Source organism: Prionailurus bengalensis, chromosome E1, assembly GCF_016509475.1.
Source record: "Prionailurus bengalensis isolate Pbe53 chromosome E1, Fcat_Pben_1.1_paternal_pri, whole genome shotgun sequence".
Taxonomy (NCBI): Eukaryota; Metazoa; Chordata; class Mammalia; order Carnivora; family Felidae; genus Prionailurus; species Prionailurus bengalensis.
In genome coordinates, this window is record NC_057347.1 from 9,908,817 (window position 1) to 9,928,980 (window position 20,164).

General features: G+C 43.4%; 1 protein-coding gene across 7 annotated transcripts in view; it reads right to left on the bottom strand.

Annotated features, from left to right (window-relative positions):
- SPECC1 (sperm antigen with calponin homology and coiled-coil domains 1) overlaps window positions 1–20,164 on the bottom strand; it is a 286,429-nt gene that overhangs the window by 142,433 nt on the left and 123,832 nt on the right. The window contains exon 1 of one of the 7 annotated variants that reach the window (XM_043583242.1): window positions 8,145–8,421. The exons of 5 other annotated variants lie outside the window; for them this stretch is intronic. In XM_043583242.1, the coding sequence (XP_043439177.1) occupies window positions 8,145–8,184 (40 nt within the window). In that variant the 5' untranslated portion in view covers window positions 8,185–8,421. Of the gene's footprint in view, window positions 1–8,144; window positions 8,422–20,164 lie in introns of those variants that run through there. One more of the 7 variants, XM_043583244.1, reaches the window with a different exon arrangement.

Below are 20,164 nucleotides of genomic sequence, written 5' to 3' on the forward strand. Positions count from 1 at the left end.
AATTAAGTGACGTGGCCATTTGAACGGAGGTCTAAGGCTCCCAATTAGGAGCTGTTAAGAATTAAGGAAAATATAACTTAAATCTAAGTTTGTTTGTCACAATGGGCATTATGACCACCTCCTTCCTCAAGTTTTGAAATCACTGTGCAGAGAGATTACACAGATCTTGAACCTAGAATTCTACACCCAGAAAAACTATCAGTAAAGACAAGGTAAAACAACAGATCCTCACATAAAGGTTGAGAAAACCTATCATGCGTAGACTATCTTTGTACATGCTCAAACCAAATATGCTCCCACCACAGCAAAAGGAGCTCCCGTGGGTATTTGGAGTCCAGAGTAACAATCCTGTCCTTGTCCCTGCTAGAGGCCTCTGTTGCTGAAAAGCCTCACCTGGGATGAAATTCCTGTATTATTTATAAAAAAATACTTACATTAACTTTTTTTTTTAATGTTTATTTATTTTTGAGACAGAGAGAGACAGAGCATGAATGGGGGAGGGCAGAGAGAGAGGGAGACACAGAATCGGAAGCAGGCTCCAGGCTCTGAGCCATCAGCCCAGAGCCCGATGCGGGGCTCGAACTCACGGACCGCGAGATCGTGACCTGAGCCGAAGTCGGACGCTCAACCGAATGAGCCACCCAGGCGCCCCCTAAACTAACTTTTTAATCCTAAAATGATTTAGAATTAAGTAGAGAAGTATTTAAAACAATTAAATGAGGGGCGCCTGGTTGGCTCAGTAGGTGAAGCATGTGGCTCTTGATCTCAGGGGTCGTGAGTTCAAGCCCCTCGTTGGAGGTGGAGCCTACTTAAAAAAATAAAATAAAATAAGAATTAAATGAGTAGTAATTATGTAATTACGTATGTGTGTAAGCAGTATTATGTACTAAGAAATACTTGCAGTTTGGGATTCTATTTTTAACATTTAGGGGAATTAGACGTATAAAGAGTTCAGATCAGCCCTTGATTCCAATCTAAAATGTATAATTGAGCAATTAATTTGTAATTTTAATTTGAAGTGTGTATCTTACATACACACACACACATAGAGACAATGTGTGTTCTGAGATATATAAGAGGAGTTAAGAATCTCTGTTTATAAATGTAATTATTAAGTATATAAGACTTTAAAAAACTGGACTGGTTTATCAGACCTAACAGGAACCTAAATATATGCAGCATGTATATTTTGCTTTCTGTCTTAATCTGGAAGGGGGTCTTTTTTTTTTTTTAACAGAGATTTTAACCCATTCACATTTATTACAGTAATAGGCATTTTTAATCTTATCTGTTTTTTCTATGTATTATCACTGCTCTTTGATACATACATCATTTTTAATCCTAAAAGAGCACATTTTCCAAAGTATGTCTCTCAGAACACTGGTTCCACTCCGAAATCCTTCCATGGTACAAAATACCTCTGAGAAAAATTCCTATTCTGAGAATATTCTCTTCTTAGTGAATATTGTAAAAAATTTGATGAGTCCTTGAAATTTAATGCCAACAGAAGCCATGAATTCATTTGACTCAAGCCTTCTGACCAACACCGCTCCCCTCCCCCAAGCTCCAAACTTCTATGAATAAGATCAAGCAGACAACAAAAAATATTTTGGAAAGAGAAAATGGAATTTTAAAAGTCAACAGGAAAACTGTAAGAAAAAGGTGAATATAGAGAGTGACAGAATATATAGAGGACCACAGGAAATACTCCAGCCAAAGCAAAGGAATGCAAACACAGAGAAAGATCAGTGAAGTAGTGGGCTAACCCAAGAGTGAGGCAGGACAAGGGGGAACCAAGTCCAAACTAAAACATGCTTCTCGGACACTTTCTATGTGTGAGGCTGTTCTAATCCTTCACCGGTTTTAACAACAACCTTATGAGGTACGTTATATTAGTAACTCCTTTTCTAGATGACAAAACTGAGGCTCAGAAAGCCTAAATCACTTGTCTAAAGTCTCAGAGCTGGGAGTGACAAAACTGGGATTTGCACAGTCTGGCTCCAGAGCCCACAGTCTTAACCACCCTGCTTTTCGTCTTCAAAAAGAAAACAAATTCTCCATAATAATGGAAGTAAAAGTGAGAAGCTCCAAAACAGGATAAAAGCATGTTAAGATCATTTTAAAAGTAAATAATTATAATACCTGCACTACCTCCCTTCCAATCTTACTCCTTGCTTTTCTTTTAAAGTCATGTCTTCTGCCACAGGTCACAAGGTAAGCAATGTAAGATTACATTTCCTTCTCTCTAAGTCTAAATGCACTCCCTGGTTGCCCAGTAAATAATACATATGCGATCCTAATATGTTAAATACTGATTAGTTTTCAACTTTCAATCTACAGACAATGCACAGAAGATTTAATTATACTAATTATGGAACAGAACATTCTAGCCACATGAAAGGTTGAGAGGCAGACCAGGATAGGGTGTGAAGGATAAAATGGAAAAGACAGTTGAAATTTGAGGATGTTATATCCTCATTTACCTAGCCAAGGACACTGTTTAAAGTTGGTCAGTGAAGAAATGCAGGTGGAAGGAAGGAAGGAAGGAAGGAAGGAAGGAAGGAAGGAAGGAAGATGGTAAACAATAGAATTCCTTAGAATTCTAATTTTTTTTTTTTAGTTTATTTATTTTTTGAGAGAGAGAGGGCAAACAGAAGAGGGGCAGAGAGAAAGGGAGAGAGAGAATCCCAAGCAGGCTCCGTACTGTCAGTGTGGAGGCTGATGCGACCATGACCTAAGCTGAAATCAAGAGTTGGATGTTTAACCGACTGAGCCTCAGGTGCCCCAATTTCCCTAGAATTCTAAAGTGAAATACAGTAAAAGACTATATACCCACAACTATATTCCCCCATTGGCATTTTACCATACTAACAAGAACATCAGAAAATTTATGTATGACTTGCAGAAATGGGGGGGGGGGCGGGGAGTAGAGGCATATACTAGTAAAAATGCACTAATTCCTGAAGTTTCACAGTAAAGGTTAGTATATAGCCTTGAAAGCTACTAAGTCAAGAAATAGTACAGGCATAAGAGGCGTAGCGTATTATGTAGAATGATGGAGGTAACCATCATTTCTTTGAAATGCCCCCCAAAATAAGATAGGATGATGGATGGAAGGATGAATAGATGGATATATATATAAAGCAAATGTAGCAAAATGTTAACTGCAGATCTAGACGGTGGATATATGGGTGCTTACAGGTCTTTCATTTTTCTGATTAAATTTTTCTTAATACTGACACAGATGCGGTTGGGAGTGGATACCATGTCTGGAAAGAGATTGCCAGTATTCACCAATATTGCTGCTGTCTGTCCTCTGCCTGGCATCCACAAAGATGTTTTCCAGTCCCTCAGCATCCAGGTGGGGCCGTGTGACTGAAACTGGCCAGTAGAGCCTGGGTGGAAATGATGTGCGTCACTTCCAGGCCCGGCCCGTAGAATCTCCTGCGGTATCCTCCATGAATCCTCCCCTGAATGTTGGTACATCCAAGTGCAACCCAGCAGCCAGGCGCTAAGGATGAACGTTCGCAGGCTTGAGTCTCTAACAAACGTCTAACTGCCCAGACTGCCCCCGACTCACACCGGACTGTGATGTAAGCGAGAAACCAACTTTTAGAGTCTTCAGTGGCTATTTGGGGATTTGTCTTTAACCAGTTAGCATTCACTGTAACTAATACAAAGTAGGACCTAAGCGGGTAGAAGTAGAAGTTTCGCTTTCGTTTCACATCATTTGCATTTATTTAAACACATAAATGCAGGGGCACCTGGCTGGCTCAGTCGGAAGAGCATGCGACTCTTGATCTCAGGGTTGTGAGTTTGAGCCCCAAATTCGGTGTAGAGATTACTGAAAAAATTAAATAAACTAAAAAAATAAAATAAAATAAAAAATAAGTACATACATGCAAATTTAAGGTAAACAGCAAGCAAAAATCAGCTAGTAGTGAAACCGGGGAAAGCCTACTAAACTCACCTTTGACTAAGGCCTTCTTTAGCATTATCAGGCATCTTTGTGTGAATATAAAAAGGCAAAACTGCAAAATGGCACCCCTATCTCTGGACTGATACAACCCCACCTGGGCCCTCTCATCCCTTTATATCCAGGTGCCTTTGAACAGTGCACAACCAACACAACCATACCCAGTAGCCCTGTCTACAATGCAGGTCTGACAACCTGGTTGGAAACTGAAAGACTGCTAACATCTAGAACTTCTAGTTCTAGGGAACTTCTAGGAAGTAAGAGTAATCAACAGGTTCTCATTCAGGCTGCCCTCATTCATGGATATGTTCATGTCTTTTACTTGATCCATTTCTCCTGCCCATCCTGTAATACAATACCACAATGAAGCCACAATGACCCAACTCAAAGGATCACAGACACCACAAAAGAGGAATCCTGCTGCTACCATGGCCAATTCCAGGGCTAGAAAAGGTGTGCCCCGGAGAGGACAAGGTGCTTCCAACTGGAAGAGAGAAGACATGGGGGTTAATTCCAGCCCTTTCAAGCCTAGGGTCTAAGATGGGGATCTAAGATGGAAATTCTACCTCATTTACTCTTTAAATAGACCGTCCCTGCCCAAGCAACTGAGGTTCCTGCGGAAGGCAGCCATGAGATGTGCCACCTGGATCTCTATTCAAGAAAGAACTTGGCGTTCAGCTACAAGAACTGCAGTTAGCTGACACCTCCAGCTGTTAGTGCCACCAGGGTCCCAGGATTCAACCTGGCTTTTGGGCTAAAGGTGCCTTCTTCCCAGGCAGCCTCCAGCAGTGACTGACCACAGCAAGAACACTAGGGATTGGCCATTTCTGCCCAATCGAGTTCCCTCAATCAGTTGGCCAGGGCCTCGCCACAGCTGCAGAGCTATCTGAGGCTCTCCCTGCCCAAACCTGCCACCCCCTCCTTTCCTTTCATACGCGCTGGATCTGCATCATGGCCTAAAACTCTCCCAGCCCAGTTCTGGCTTCCCACGCCTTTTGTGTTTGTCAGGTCTCTCATAAACTTCTTTCATTCCTAATTCTATTTAACGATATTTTTTGAAGTAATCTCTATACCCAACGTGGGGCTTGAACTCATGATCCCAAGATCAAGAGCCTCGTACCCCATGGACTGAGCCAGCCAGGCGCCCACCCCCGCTCCTGCCACCCACCCCCAAGTCTTTTTAAAAGTCTGCATCTCAAAGGACAAAAGTAACACAATACAAGAACTATGTAAAAATCACACTTGGGTGTTGCTCTTCCCTTGTCCAGCCTTCCTGTTTCCCCCCCCCCTTACCTCTACCACTCATCTCTGGGCCCCTTGTTGTGACGACCCACTGAAGCACTTGTTCTGGTTCTAGTCCAATATACCACAACTGACACTGGGAGGCCCCCATCGCATCCTTGCCCTCAGGGTAAAGCAGAATGAAGACAGATTAATCTTTGACAAAACTCTGATTTCAAAAGTTTTTTGATGCATTCTACAGCATTTCATCATTGTATTAAGAGACCAGTTAAAATTGGGGCGCCTGGGTCGCTCAGTTAGTTGAGCATCTGACTCTTTATTTTGGCTCAGGTCATGATCTCATGGTTCATGAGGTCGAGCCCTGCATGGGGCCCTGCGCTAACAGTGCAGAGCCTACTTGGGATTCTCTCTCTCCCTGTCTCTTTGCCCTCCCCCCACTCAAGTGCATGTGTACATTCTTTCTCTCTCTCTCTCTCAAAAAGAAATAAATTTCAAAAAAAGGGATTAAGAAAAGAGACCAACTAAAACTATATTCATACTTTCAGGTCACCCTAGTCCCTAAGATTTCCTAATTGGTGATCTTTACTTGCAGCGAATCAGATTGAGTTCCCATTCTGAAATTACAGTCATTGAAAAATGCAATAAAATAAGTCACTGGCATAAAAGCGGTCTTTTCATCTCCTGTCCATTAGAATGCTTTACAAAGCAAAGCCACTTAGAAACTGGAACCCAAATAACTCTTTTTTTAAAGGTTTTTTTAAAGTCTATTTTTATTTATTTCGAGAGAGAGATTGAGAGCAAGCAGGGGAGGGGCAGAGAGAGGGAGACAGAATCCCAAGCAGGCTCCACACTGCCAGCACAGAGCCCCATGTAGGGCTCAAACTCACAAACCATGAGATCATGACCTGAGCCAAAGTCAAGAGTCAGACGCTTAATCAACTGAGCCACCCAGGCACCCCTAAGGTTTTATTTATTATTAAATTTATTCTTGATGTTTATTTATTTTTGAGAGAGACAGACAGAGTGCGAGTAACGGAAGGCAGAGAGAGAGGGACACAGAATCCAAAGCAGGGTCCACGCTCCACACTGTCAGCACAGAGCCTGATGCAGGGATCGAACCCACAGACCGTGAGATCATGACCCGAGCTGAAGTCTGACGCTAAACTGACTGAGCTACCCAGGCATCCTGATTTTATTTTTAAGTAATCTCCACACCCAACGTGAGGCTCCAACTCACGACTCTAAGGTCAAGAGTCACATGCTTCATCAACTGAGCCAGCCAGACGCCCTGGAACCTAAAGAACTCTAACAAGGTGGGGTGGCAGGGCGGGGGGTGGGGGTGGGGGTGTCTCTTTGCAATTTGACACAAAGGAAATGAGTTTTTACAATACCTGGGCAGCTGTGTACCAGGGAGAGGTGTTTTTAAAGTGTTACATATCTTTGACCTGACAGTTTATTATAGGGCTCTTTACGACAAAGGCATTATTTTGCAAATATTGGTTATTCTGCCCAAAGAAGTTTGGATACAGGCCGTGAACTTTAGAGAGTTGCCCCTATGTAATCTACACAGTAACCCCATCTCTGATGTTTTTCTACACACTATTCCCGTGTGGCAAAGTTTTCCATCCTGGTTGTTGTACCAGTCCAGTGAACCACAACTGCCGAGGAGGCACCCCACCTAGAGGCACCCCTCCTGGGCCCAGTCCCAAGGATACAGCCTGAGTCCCCTTGGCCTCCCTGTCAAGACAGACAGCTAAGGCACTGGGCAGTAAGCGAAGAGTGATGAATGGACCGAGGCTACGAAGATCGAGGGTTTAATTACAGCCCTGCTCCCGATCCCAGGGCTGTCACTGAACACAAGTCACTGCACCTCTCAAAGCCTCAATTTCCTCATTCAAATCTCAATTAAAAAATTACACCCTTGAGAACATTTTTAAGAGTTCTGACTCTGTCTTGGGAACACATACCCGCCGCCTGCCATTCCAGGATTCCAGCATTAAGTGGACCATCTCTCCCCAATCAGGCAAGATGTAATTTTTGAGGCTAAATTAAATTCCACTTCCTTCATGTGACAGTATAGAAATGTTCTGGCTTTGTTTTTAAATGCAACCCCGTGGTTGCAGCATCTAAATCTGTGCCGGAGGCCAGGATGATGAACCAGAAGATGACAACTAGAGCCCAGCTGACTCTCCAACCAGGCTCGCTTAATTTCTGAGGAAATAAAAATTTGATAAGCCGCTGAAGTTTCTGGTATCCCAGAAAAAGCACAGACTATTTTGGGTAAGAAACAGTCACAATCAAGCCCTTGGTCTGAGTATGAGTAACAGATCTGCTGACGGGCTGCCACCTTCCACGGGACTCCAGAAAGTGTGTGATACGCAAATGATGCACCGCAAAATGGACAATGAACCAGAAAACACTGCCAAGTCACACTTTTCGTTGCAAATGCCCAGAAAGTCTGCAGGAACTGCCTCCACCCACCGTATTCGAGACCCTGGCTGGGCGGCAGACAGGAGGGGCAAGTCAGACTCCACTACGAAATCTGGGCAGAACCCTCCCCCATCCCACCCCCACCCCCCCACCTCCCCCCCCCGCCCCGACCCCTCTCTCCACCGGCCTGGCCTGCGTGCGCCGGGCCACGGAGACCGGCTCCCTCCCGCCCCACTCGCCGCGTCCGGGCAGACCCAGAGCTTCCAGGTACGTGTTTATGGTGAGTGGCATTTCCGTGTCGCGGAACAGGCACAGGTAATTTCACAACCCCACTAGCGCATTCCAAAGGCAAGAATCACATCCCGGGAACTTCACCTTTCCACTCGCCCCTTGAGCGCCCGCGGGCAGCGCGGCGGCCGCTGGCCCGAAAGGCGGGTGGGGGAAGGGCGCCGGGCCGGGGAGGGGGCGCGGCGCGACCCCCGCAAACAGCACAGACCTGGTTCGGGATCCTCGGGCCGACCCGAGTGGTTGCCCATGCTCGGCCGACTCGGGCAACGGCCGGCTGGCCGGCCTCGGACACGGTGTCCGCCGTGCTGCAGCTCGCGCCGGCTCCGGCGGGCGAGGCAGCTGCGTCCGGCGGGTCCGCTCCAGTCAAAGAAAGGGCCGGGCGCCTTCCAGTTCCCGGCGGCCGCCGGCGGAGCCGCTCCTTGCCCGCGCGGGCGGGCCCCGCCCACCTCATCTGCATAGTGACCGCCCGGCGAGGCCCGCCCACCTTATCTGCATAGTGCCCGCCCGGCGAGGGCCGCCCACCTTATCTGCATAGTGCCCGCCCGTCTCGTCTGCATATCGCTCTAGAGCATCCAAAGGGTCCCTCCCAGGCGTGGGAGGGCCGCACCGGCAGACCGATTCGGGCCTCTAGGGGCCGACGCTGAGAACTGCAGCTGGACAAGGTAGGCTGGAAAAACCCCACTGCGGGGAGGCTGAAGCCAAGTGCCGCAAGAAAGGCAAAATCCTGCGCGTGAGAAATTCGATCGCATGTCGGGACAGGAACAACCTAGGGTTGGCACAGTACAGGCGCTTAGTGATTTCCTGGGTAAACGAAAGAATGGACGCACAAGCAACTCTTGCGGAGGGCGTGAAGAAAAATAACCCTTTAACAAGGACTCGCCCGTTATTCAAGATGGTAAATACTACCGCAAATAATAAAAATGCATACTAATCCTTAGTGGTAACCTTTTTTGCTGCTATCAGAAATGACTAACTTCTGGAAATTACCCTGGACAACTTTCATAGTTAATCTGACAGTGAAAAAAACGTAGAAATAACTAAATCTTGCTGTGAAACATATTTAGCACTAATGAAAAGATGAATGGAATGACTGGTTGTTTCCTGCATTACTTGACCGCTATGGCCCAATCCCAGTTCTTATCTTACTTATCAACATGTTAGGTCACCACTGATCACTCTTGACCCCTCAAAACAGGAGGAGGAGTCCAGACACCAGGACCCCACACCCTCCTGGTTTTCTGCCCACCTCTCTGCTCCTCCTCCCAATCCCCTTTGTTGGCTTCTCCCCATCTCCTTGATCTCTAGCACCTGGAGGCTCGTCGCCCCTATCCACTCTAACTTGGCCAGTGTCACCAACTTGTGGCTTTCATTTATTTTTTAATGTTTGTTTATTTTATTTTGAGAGAGAGAGTGGGGGGGGGGGCATAGAGAGAGGGAGAGAAAGAATCCCAAGTAGGCTCCACCCCATCAGTGCAGAGCCCAAGGTGGGGCTTGATTTCACCAACCTCCAGATAGTGACCTAAACCAAAGTCCAGAGTCTAATGCTTAATGGACGCAGTCATCCAGGTGACCCCCCAAACTTGTGGCTTTAAAATACCACCTATATATATCTTCAGCCTGGTACTCTCTTCTGTATTCCAGACTCATTTCACCAACTACCTTCTTGACACCTCCACTTAGGTGTCTTAAGCATCTCCAGTTTAACTGGAAAAAACCCAAATTCTTGATTTTCTTTCATAGATGTCTCATACAGTCTTCTCCACCTCCATAAATGGAATATGTCAGAATACATGTCATAAATGCCACCACGTCTCAGCACTTCTCACCACGTTCACTGCTACCATCTGGTCCAAGCCATTGCCCATCCTACCAGGATGATTCCAACTGCTTCCTACCCAGGCTCCCATCTTCTGCCCCCAGCCTCTTTATAGTCTAGCATGGTGCTCCCAAAACTCAGTTCAGTCTAATCATATCCCACCTCCACTTACAGTGATCCAATAGCTTTCTGTCTCACTTAGAGGAAAAGTCAACGCGCTTACCCTGACCTCCACCGAATAATTTTCCCCTCCTTCCATTCGTGGACTCACCTTCCCCCTCTCACACTGCTTTTACTACAGCAAGCTCCTCCTCACTGTTGCTCAACTAAGCCAATCATACTCCCACCCCAGGGCCTTTGCAGTTGTTGCTCCCTCTGCCCGGATTCCTCTTCCCCCACATTCCTACATATTATAATAGACCACATGGTCCACTCTCTCTCACTCCCTAAGTCTCTGGTCAAATGTCATTCTATTAAGAGGGGCTTCTCTTGTCACATTAAATAGTAAGCCAGGCCCTCAGTGCACACGCTTCCCTGCTTTGTTAGCCTCCGTGACGTATATCACCATTCAGTATACTATATATTTTCTTGTCTACTGGCTTATTTTCTCCCCACTGGACTTCATAAAAACAGGTAATAAATGAATGACTTTACAGCCTGTACCATAAACCAATCAGCTCTTACACCTTACTTCCTTTTAATAGTACTGCCATGAGTTGATTTCACCAACAAAACTGTTTGTCAAAGACAGATGCCATAGTTCTATTTCTGTAACCTACACAACCTAGTACAACACTGAGCACACAGAAACAAAAGTATTAAGGAAAAATAAATCGCATAGCATGATTTTCGAGCAGAAATGTGTACGAAATCAAGTTCAATCTCCGCCACCCCACTTTGTTAAAGCTGAAGAATAATCCCAGAAAAGATGGTTGACTTCCCAAAATATTTATGAAATGACAGACAAAGGCTGCAATTGTAAACACTGGAACAGTGACATAACTTCAATTTACAGAACAGTTACATCCTTATCCAGAGAGTTTTGAAAACTGATGAGTCATTTTATTAACCCCATAAAATGGAAAGGACTTAACCTGTGCCTTTTTATGTCAACTAAATGAGACACCGACCCAACATACCTTCTGGACTCCTATGGCTCTCTTTTAAAGTCTAAAATATCTAGTCAGCTCCTGTATGTATTTTCTCTCCTTAACTGTTTTCAAATCTTGCCTCTCTCTTGTCTTTGCTGGCATTGGTCGAATCCAGGCCTTTAACATCATACAAGGATGAATTCGCATTAGCTTCCAGCTCACTTCTAGGTCTGCTACTGCTCAAATTCCCTCGTCACAAACCTACCAGAAATGCAAATCTGACCATAGCACACCTCTGGTTTTTTTTTTAATTTAAAAATTAAAATTTAATTTAAAATTTTTTTAAATTTATTGATTCATTTATTTATTTATCTATTTAGAGAGCACATGGGCGGGGGAGGGGCAGAGAGAGGGAAAGAGAGAGAGAGGATCCCAAGCAGGCCCCGTACCATCAGTGCAGAGCCCGATGCAGGGCTCGATCTCTCATACCGTGAGATCGTGACCTGAGCCGAAACCAATTCAGATGCTTAACCGACTAAGCCACCCAGGTGCCCCAGCACGCCTCTGTTTAAAAGCTCCCCACAGCACCCCTCTACCTTTAACATAAAGGCCCCAGTTCTTCAGCACAGTATACGGAGACCCTTCATAACCTTGCACCCCACCTCCACCCTCGTTATCTTAGCCTCATCTTTCAAAAGTACTTTACTTTATATTCCTTTTACTTTATATTCCGACAACGAGATGCCCGTTGTGGTGCCTTGAACACAGCCTGTTATTTCAGGCCTCTGTGCTTTGATATCTACTATATTCCCTCTGATCTGATACTCTTCTATAAGCTGGCTGCCTGGCAAGTGCCTATTCATCTTTTAAATTTTTGCTCAGGCTAAAATCACTTCTTCCGGTGAGCCTGCCCATCTCGGCCAGAGTTAAATACTCTCTCCCTCATGAAACTTCTGCACCTTGTAAATGCTTGTCTTTTCCCAAAAACCACCTTATTTCAACCATTCGCCTTTTTTTTTAAATTTTTTTTTTAACGTTTATTTATTTTTGAGACCGAGAGAGACAGAGCGTGAATGGGGGAGGGGCAGAGAGAGAGGGAGACACAGAATCCGAAGCAGGCTCCAGGCCCTGAGCTGTCAGCACAGAGCCCGACGCGGGGCTCGAACTCATGGACCGCGAGATTGCGACCTGAGCCGAAGACGGACGCTTAACCAACTGAGCCACCCAGGGGCCCCCCATTCGCCTTTATACAATTACAAACTCTTTGAGTGGCAGTGATGCTGTCTTAATAATTTTTGCATTCCTAGTATCTAATGTATAGTAGGCAAAATAAATCATATATTTATTTACTCTGTAATTCAGTTAAAATGCTAACTTCTCAAACAAACATAATCGCTCTGTGTTGGTTACTTGAACTTCTGAAGGATTCTTGGCTATCCAGAGAAATCCCATGTAACTGAAATGAGAAGACTAAATTACATAAAAGTCAAGTCTGCCCAAATTAATCTATGATTTTAACAAAATGCAAATTAATCATGAACTTAACGTGTTTATTCCAAAGTTCACCTGGAATAATAAGTGCACTGGCCAATCTGAGAAAATTTATAAGGAGAGAGCTCCTACTCGGCTCGGTTGGTAGAGCACACAACTCTTGATCTCAGGGTTGTGAGTTCAAGCCCCATGTTAGGTATGGAGATTACTTAAAAATAAAATCTTAAAACACAAAGAAAGAAAATTTACAAGAGGAAGAATAAAGAGGAGAGGTTTACCTTATTAGAATTAAAAACATGCCATAAAATTACGTAAGAAAAACTGTATAGTTATCACAGAATGGAAATGCCCCCCCAAAAAAAAATGATTTAGAAGAATTTAACATAACGTAGCACTTCAAATTAAGTGAGACCCACATCTCACCCTTTGTGCCAAAAATAGAGTCCAATTCAATATAAATTTAACTGTAAAACATGAAAATATGAAAGTCCCAGAAGTAAATGTGGATAAATATTCTTATAATATTGAAGGGTAAGGAAGCCTTTTTTATTGTCCCACTTTTCATTTTGAACATTTTCAAAGTCATAGAAAAGTGTGAAGAGAACACTACACCCTTATATATTTATCACCTACAATTACCAATTGTGGACATTCGCATTTGCTTCTTATCTCTGCCCCCTTCCATTTTTCTTTTCACGGCATCATTTGAAAGTATATGGTAGATATAATGACACTTCACCCCTAAATACTTCCACTATGATCTGCTAAGGCATTCTCCTCCTCCAATAGCATTATCACATCTAAGAAAAATAATATTTTCAAAATATCATATAGTATATAGCCTATATCAAAATTTCCCCAACCGTCTCCAAAATCTATGTATTTTTAAGCACCGAGATCCAATCAGTGTTAAGTGCTGTGTAAAGAAGACACATCCTCAAACAACCTTGACCAATGAGTTTGAGATGCTGATACATAGAGGTTGCCCGATAAAACTATCTTAAGAGGAGAGACGCCTGGGTGACTCAGTCCGTTTAGCCTCCAACTTTAGCTCAGGTCATGATCTCTCGCTTCGTGAGTTCAAGCCCTGCGTTGGGCTCTGTGCTAACAGTTCAGAGCCTGGAACCTGCTTTAGATTCTGTGACTCCCTCTCTCTCTGCCCCGCCCTCCCCCCCCCCCAAAAATGAATAAACATTTAAAAATTTTGTTTAGGGGCACCTGGGTGGCTCAGTTGGTTAAGCGCCCGACTTCGGCTCAGGTCGTGATCTCGCGGTCCGTGAGTTCGAGCCCCGCGTCGGGCTCTGTGCTGACTGCTCAGAGCCTGGAGCCTGTTTCGGATTCTGTGTCTCCCTCTCTCTCTGACCCTCCCCCATTCATGCTCTGTCTCTCTCTGTCTCAAAAATAAATAAACGTTTAAAAAAATTAAAAATTAAAAAAATAAAATAAAATAAAATAAAAATTTTGTTTAAAGGAGGTAGAGAAACTGAACACACTCACAGTAATTATTCCTGAGGGCACAATCTCATAATTTTGTATATTAGACATCACTGTAAACGATACTTTTAAAGATAACTTTAAAAGCAGCATGGTGAGGGATGCCCGGGTGGCTCAATTTGTTGGGCCTCTGACTTCCGCTTAGGTCATGATCTCGCAGTTCATGGGTTCCAGCCCCGCATCGGGCTCTGTGCTGACAGCTTGGAGCCTGCTTGGGATTCTGTGTCTCCCTCTCTCTTTACTCCCCCCCATCTCATTCTCTGTCTCTGTCTCTCAAAAATGAATAAACATTAAAAAAAATTTTTTTTTTTTTAATTTTTTTTTCAACGTTTATTTATTTTTGGGACAGAAGGAGACAGAGCATGAACGGGCGAGGGGCAGAGAGAGAGGGAGACACAGAATCGGAAACAGGCTCCAGGCTCTGAGCCATCAGCCCAGAGCCCGATGCGGGGCTCGAACTCACGGACCGCGAGATCGTGACCTGGCTGAAGTCGGACGCTTAACCGACTGCGCCACCCAGGCGCCCCTAAAAAAAATTTTTTAAAGCAGCATGGTGAAAGGGCAGGTTGTGGTGATCACACACACGTGGGACAAATAAAATGCCAGAATGTGATGTGAATAGGATAAAACTTCCAGTGGGCTCTAAGAATGCTTATCTCAAGCAACAGGTGAAGGTAGAGCCAATGTGCTCCTAAGCCAGTATTAAATAACCTCAAAAATTACTCTAGTGATGATGAATGATGCTGAGGCCAAAGATGCCTGTGATGCTTGTTTAAAAATAGAGCAAAAAAAAAAAAAATAGAGCAACAGTGCAACTTTAAATTACTATATTTTACACAGTGTGTGCTTTCAAATGTAAAAGTGTGACTCAGTTGATAAATACTGTATTTTCTTTCTTTCTCTTTCTTTCTTTCTTCTTTCTTTCTTTCTTTCTTTCTTTCTTTCTTTCTTTCTTTCTTTCTTTCTTTCTTTCTTTCTTTCGTAGGCTCCATGCCCAACATGGGACTTGAACTCATGACCCCAAGATCAAAACTTGCATGCTCTACTGACTGAGCCAGTCAGGTGCCCCCAAATTCTGTATTTTCTATTTCATCTATATTTGAAATGTTTATTTAAGGGAGACCAAAAAAGGGTTTTAGAAATAGTCATTGAGGGGTGCCTGGGTGACTCAGTCAGTTAAGCATCCGACTTCGGCTCAGGTCATGATCTCGTGGTCTGTGAGTTTGAGCCCCACATCAGGCTCTGTGCTGACAGCTCGGAGCCTGGATCCTGTTTCGGATTCTATGTCTCCCTCTTTCTGCCCCTCCTCTACTCACGCTCTCTCTCTCTCCCTCTCTCTCTCAAAAATAAATACACATTTAAAAAATTTTTTTAAAAAAGAAAGAAATAGTAATTGAATATAAAGATCCCCTGATGGGGGCACCTGGGTGGCTCAGTCGATTGGGAGTTCGGCTCAGGTCATGATCTCATGGTCAGTGAGTTCAAGCCCCACGTTGGGCTCTGGGCTGACAGCTCAGAGCCTGGAGCCTGCTTTGGATTCTGTCTCCCTCTCTCTCTGCCCCTCCCCAGCTCATGCTCTGTTCTCTCAAAAATGAATAAATGTTAAAAAATTTAAAAAAAAAAGATTCCCTGATGTTTAGGCATGCATAATATGTGCATGGGTCCATTTTTATTAAAAAATATTATATGATATTGTCCATATTAGTGCATATAGAAATAAATTTGGACATGTATATAACCAATTACTACCAATAACTACATCTGAAAAAAGAGAGTTATGGAAGACTTTCTTTCTCCATAGCAAGTATCTCTAATGTCTTAACGAAAAACATATGTTACTTTTATGATCAGAGCACACAAAAAGTTAAAAACAAAAACAAGAGTGTGTATCCTTAAACCCAGCAATTTGTCTTCTAGGAATGTGTTCAAAAGAAATAATTGCAAATACTCATAAACATCTAGCTTCCAAGATAATGATTCTTCACGTTTACTGAGAAATAATCACACGCCAGGGACTATTCTAAGTACTTTACATACTTTAACTTATTCAATTCCTTACCAAAATCCAATAAGATAAAGCTATTTTTTTTTTTACCCCAATGAAAGATTAGAAAATGACCAAGAAGGTGGGGTGCCTCGGTGGCTCAGTCGGTGGAGCGTCTGACTTCAGCTCAGGTCGTGATCTCACAGTCCATGGGTTTGAGCCCCACGTCAGGCTCTGTGCTGACAGCTCAGAGCCTGGAGCCTGCTTCAGATTCTGTGTCTCCCTCTCTCTCTGCCCCTCCCCCGTTCATGCTCTGTCTCTCTCTGTCTCAAAAATAAACGTTAAAAAAAATTTTTTTTAATAAAAAAAAAAAGAAAGAAAGAAAATGACCAAGAAGGTAAATACCTTGACCAAGGTTACTTAGCCATAAGGTGGCAGAGCTAGGACTTAAACCTGTGTCGGGGGTACCTCAGGCTGTCCCCAGATTTGGAGATTCCTAGACTGGCAGGACTCAGCATGTAGTTGGGCTCATGGCCATGATGTGCTCCAGGGAGAGGATACAAAAAAGGAAAAGGACCCACGGGACAGGCCGAAGGAAACCAGATGCAAGCTTCCAAACAGGGGAGTCATAGAGGATGCCTAATTCCTCCAGCAACAAGTTGCGACAACACAAGTATGATGTCATATTAGAGGGCAGTTCACTAGAGACTCCGGACCCAGGTTTTTATCGGGGGCTGGTCACACAGGCACTTTCTGCCTAGCACCTGACAAAACTCCAGACTTTCTGAAGGACTGCAGATGCTCAGCATAAATCTCAGGGTTTGCACAGACAGTTTAGGCCCAGGGAACCAGGCTTGTCAGCTGGGATGCTGGAAACCAGCCTGAAATCCAAGTTCCCAGAAGCCAGCCAAGCGCCAACCTTGCAAGCAGCCTTTCTAAGGACAGCCATCCCAGGCCTGCTCCGTTCACTTTTTTCTGCACAGTGCCCCTTCCATTTAACTCCAGAATCTGTGCTCTTAACAAGTGTTCACTGCTTCTCTTCTGTTTGCAATGGCAAAAACCTGGGGACAAAACCTTCTGGGTTGAGCATAAGTGGCCTAGTTAAATAAATGATAACAGCCACACAATGGCATCCTGTGCAGTCTTTAAAACAATGTGCCAGACATATTAAGTTACAGAGCAGAACGATATATATATTAAAAATATAATTCATAAATTTTTGGTACATAAACAAAAAAGATCTGGATACCAACACCCAGATAAGCAGGAAAGGGTTGGGAAAATTATACCTCAAGCCTCTGATTAAAGGTGGCTCTATTTGAGTGGGTATGATTTTTATGTCTTTTATGTCCTTTTGTTGCCTGTCCACATATTTTAAATTTTGTCCTAATGTGCATGTACTGTTTTTTGCTTCAGTAATTTCAAAATTCACTTTGAAAGAAATCACATGTGTTCTTAAAATTACTTTCGGTAAAATTGCTTATGTTACCAAAAGATTCTTCTGTTTCTAGAAGGATTCTTCAAATAATTATTAATTCAGCATAGATACTTGACATATACTCATCTCTTCTCCATAACACTGTTAAGAACTTAGGTTAATCTGAAGGTAGTACTATATGACAATTCATATTTTTACTAAATACCGTAGTGTCCATCTACCATTTTTTAATAACATGATATCAAACTGTAATTTAAATGTTACAAAAACTTCAAACAATCAAAATTAGAAAGAAATATTATAATGGCCCTCTATTCACCTAACAAACCAGTTTCAACAATTAGCAATTCGTGGTCAATCTTGTTTCATCGACCATCATCTATTTCTCTCTCTATCCTCAGTTATTTTGAAACGAATCCCAGGTATTCTATTTCATTGGTAAATGTGTCAGTCTATTTCTTTTGAGAGAGAGAGAGTGAGAATGAACAGGGGAGAGGCAGAGAGAGAGAAAGAGAGAGAATCCCAAGCAGGCTCCACACGGTCAGCACAGAGCTCCAGGTAGGGCTTTAACCCACAAACCACGAGATCGTGACCTGAACCAAAGTCAAAAGCTTAACTGACTGAGCCACGCAAGTGCTCTTTGGATTTTTTAAAATCATGATTCATACTACCACACACCTATCAGAATGGTGAAAATCCAAAACATTGACAATATCAAATGCTGGTGAGGATATGGAGCAACAGCAATGTTCTTGGGCGTCGCTCTTGGGAACGCACCTGGAAATACAGTTCGACAGTTTCTTACAAAACTCAGCATATCCTTATCACAACCTGCTAATCATGCTCCTTGACAGTCACCCAAATGAGCTGGAAAGTTATGTTCGCACAAAGACCTGTCCACAAATGTTTCCAGCAGCTTTATTCGTAATTGCCAACACTTGAAAGCAATCAAGATGTTGAATGAATGAATGGACGAACAAAATGTGGTGCATCCAGACAATGGAATATTATTCGGTGCTAAAAAAGAAATGAGCCGTTGAACTACAAAAAGACATGAAGGGGCCGTAAATGCACCTTGTGAGTTAAGGAGGCCAGTCTGAAAAGGCTATATACTCTAGGATTCGAAATATAGGACATTCTAGAAAAGGCAAGACTTTAGAGACAGTAAAAAGCTCAGTGGTTGCCAGATGTTTTGAAGGAAGGACAGATGACTTCTGTGGAGCACAGGGTATTTTTGAGGCAATGAAACTACTCTGCATGATACACTGGTGGTGGATACATATCATTATGCATTTGTCTAAACCCATGGAATATACAACACAAACAGCCCTAATATAAACTCTGGACTCTAGTTAATAACAATGGATCTACATTGGTTCACCAGTTGTAACAAATGTACCACACTATTGCAAGCTATTAATGATAGGGGATACTGGGAGTGATGGTGAGGGGTATATGGGAACTTTCTGTACTTTCCACTCATTTTTCTATAAACCTAAAACTGCTTTAAAATATATATATTCCTTTAGGGGAGCCTGGGTGACTAGGTCAGTTAAATGTCCAACTTTGGCTCAGGTCATGATCTCACGGTTTGTGGATTTGAGCCTCACGTTGGCCGACAGCTGAGGGCCAGGAGCCAGCTTCGGATTCTGGGTCTCCTTCTCTCTCTCTCTCTCTGCCCCTCCCCCCACCCCATGCTCTGTCTCTTTCTCAAAAATAAAATAAAACGTTAAAAAAAATTTTTTTAATGTATTCCTTAAAAAAAATCATGACCCAAACAATTACCTCAAACTCAAAGCAGCACCACAACACAAATTTAACAGTCACTGGGCTATCAGCACTATCAGCCGTCTCCTACTTCTTTCTTGTTAAGGAACTCTGGACAGGACGCTGATGGAAGGTCACACTATTCTTAGCCCAGGAGAGAATCTTAATGACACAGTCTAAAGCCAATGACGGTGATCCCATTTTCCTTGCTAGCACCTGGGTTAGGAATGCTATGTGACCCAGGTCTGGCCAACATCATGAGGGGAGGTCTGCTGGTGGGGGAAGTTCTCTTGCCCTTAAAGGGACATACTGGAAGAGACGTCTCTTCTCCACTGACGTAGTCCTCTCAGCTGAAGAGCACCAAAACTGCAGCAGCCATCTTGGATGGCGGGGGAGCTAGCCAGAGGGCCACGCCAACACACTCAGGATGGCAGACCAGGAAGATGGAAAGAACCTGGATCCCTGATAACATCAGTGTCCCCTCAAACAACCTTTGAGTCGCCTACCTTTTCTTTTGTTATACAACATAGTATATACTTCCTTAGCGTGGAAGTCCAGCTGAATCAGATATGATCTGACCCGGTAGCTATTCTCTTTCTCCTCTTCTAAGTAAAGGACTCCGATTCAGAGAAATTAAGCTATCTTGCCCAAGAACATAGAGATTAAGAGTAAGGAGCTGGAATGCAAGTCAGGCCTCTTGTCTCCAAAGCACTGTTTTTCTCTTTCTTTTCTTTTCTTTCTTTTTTTTGTCTATATCTCTTTGCCTCCAGTAGAAGCTGGGCACCGAATCTTCAAAGAGGTGAGTATTTCAGGATTCAGAAAAGCAAATAGTTTCATGCAATAAGTAACTGTAACTGTGAAAGAAAATCTTGAAAATCCTCCTTGAATTATAGAAAATGCATTTTTCTCCTCAACAGGGTGTAACTTAAATATGAATAACACTGCTACAATCTAAATGAAATAAGACTGAGATATGATCATTTGTACCATAAAACCCTATACACAAAAATTCCCACTGTCTGTACTTGTCTCAGCCACTGACTCATGAGTGACCATGTTCAGGCCACCCTCTGAGCTTATGAGAGCTCTATTATCTACCCACCACCTTCTCTGGAGAGCTTGGCATAAATAATAAAAAAGTCATCAT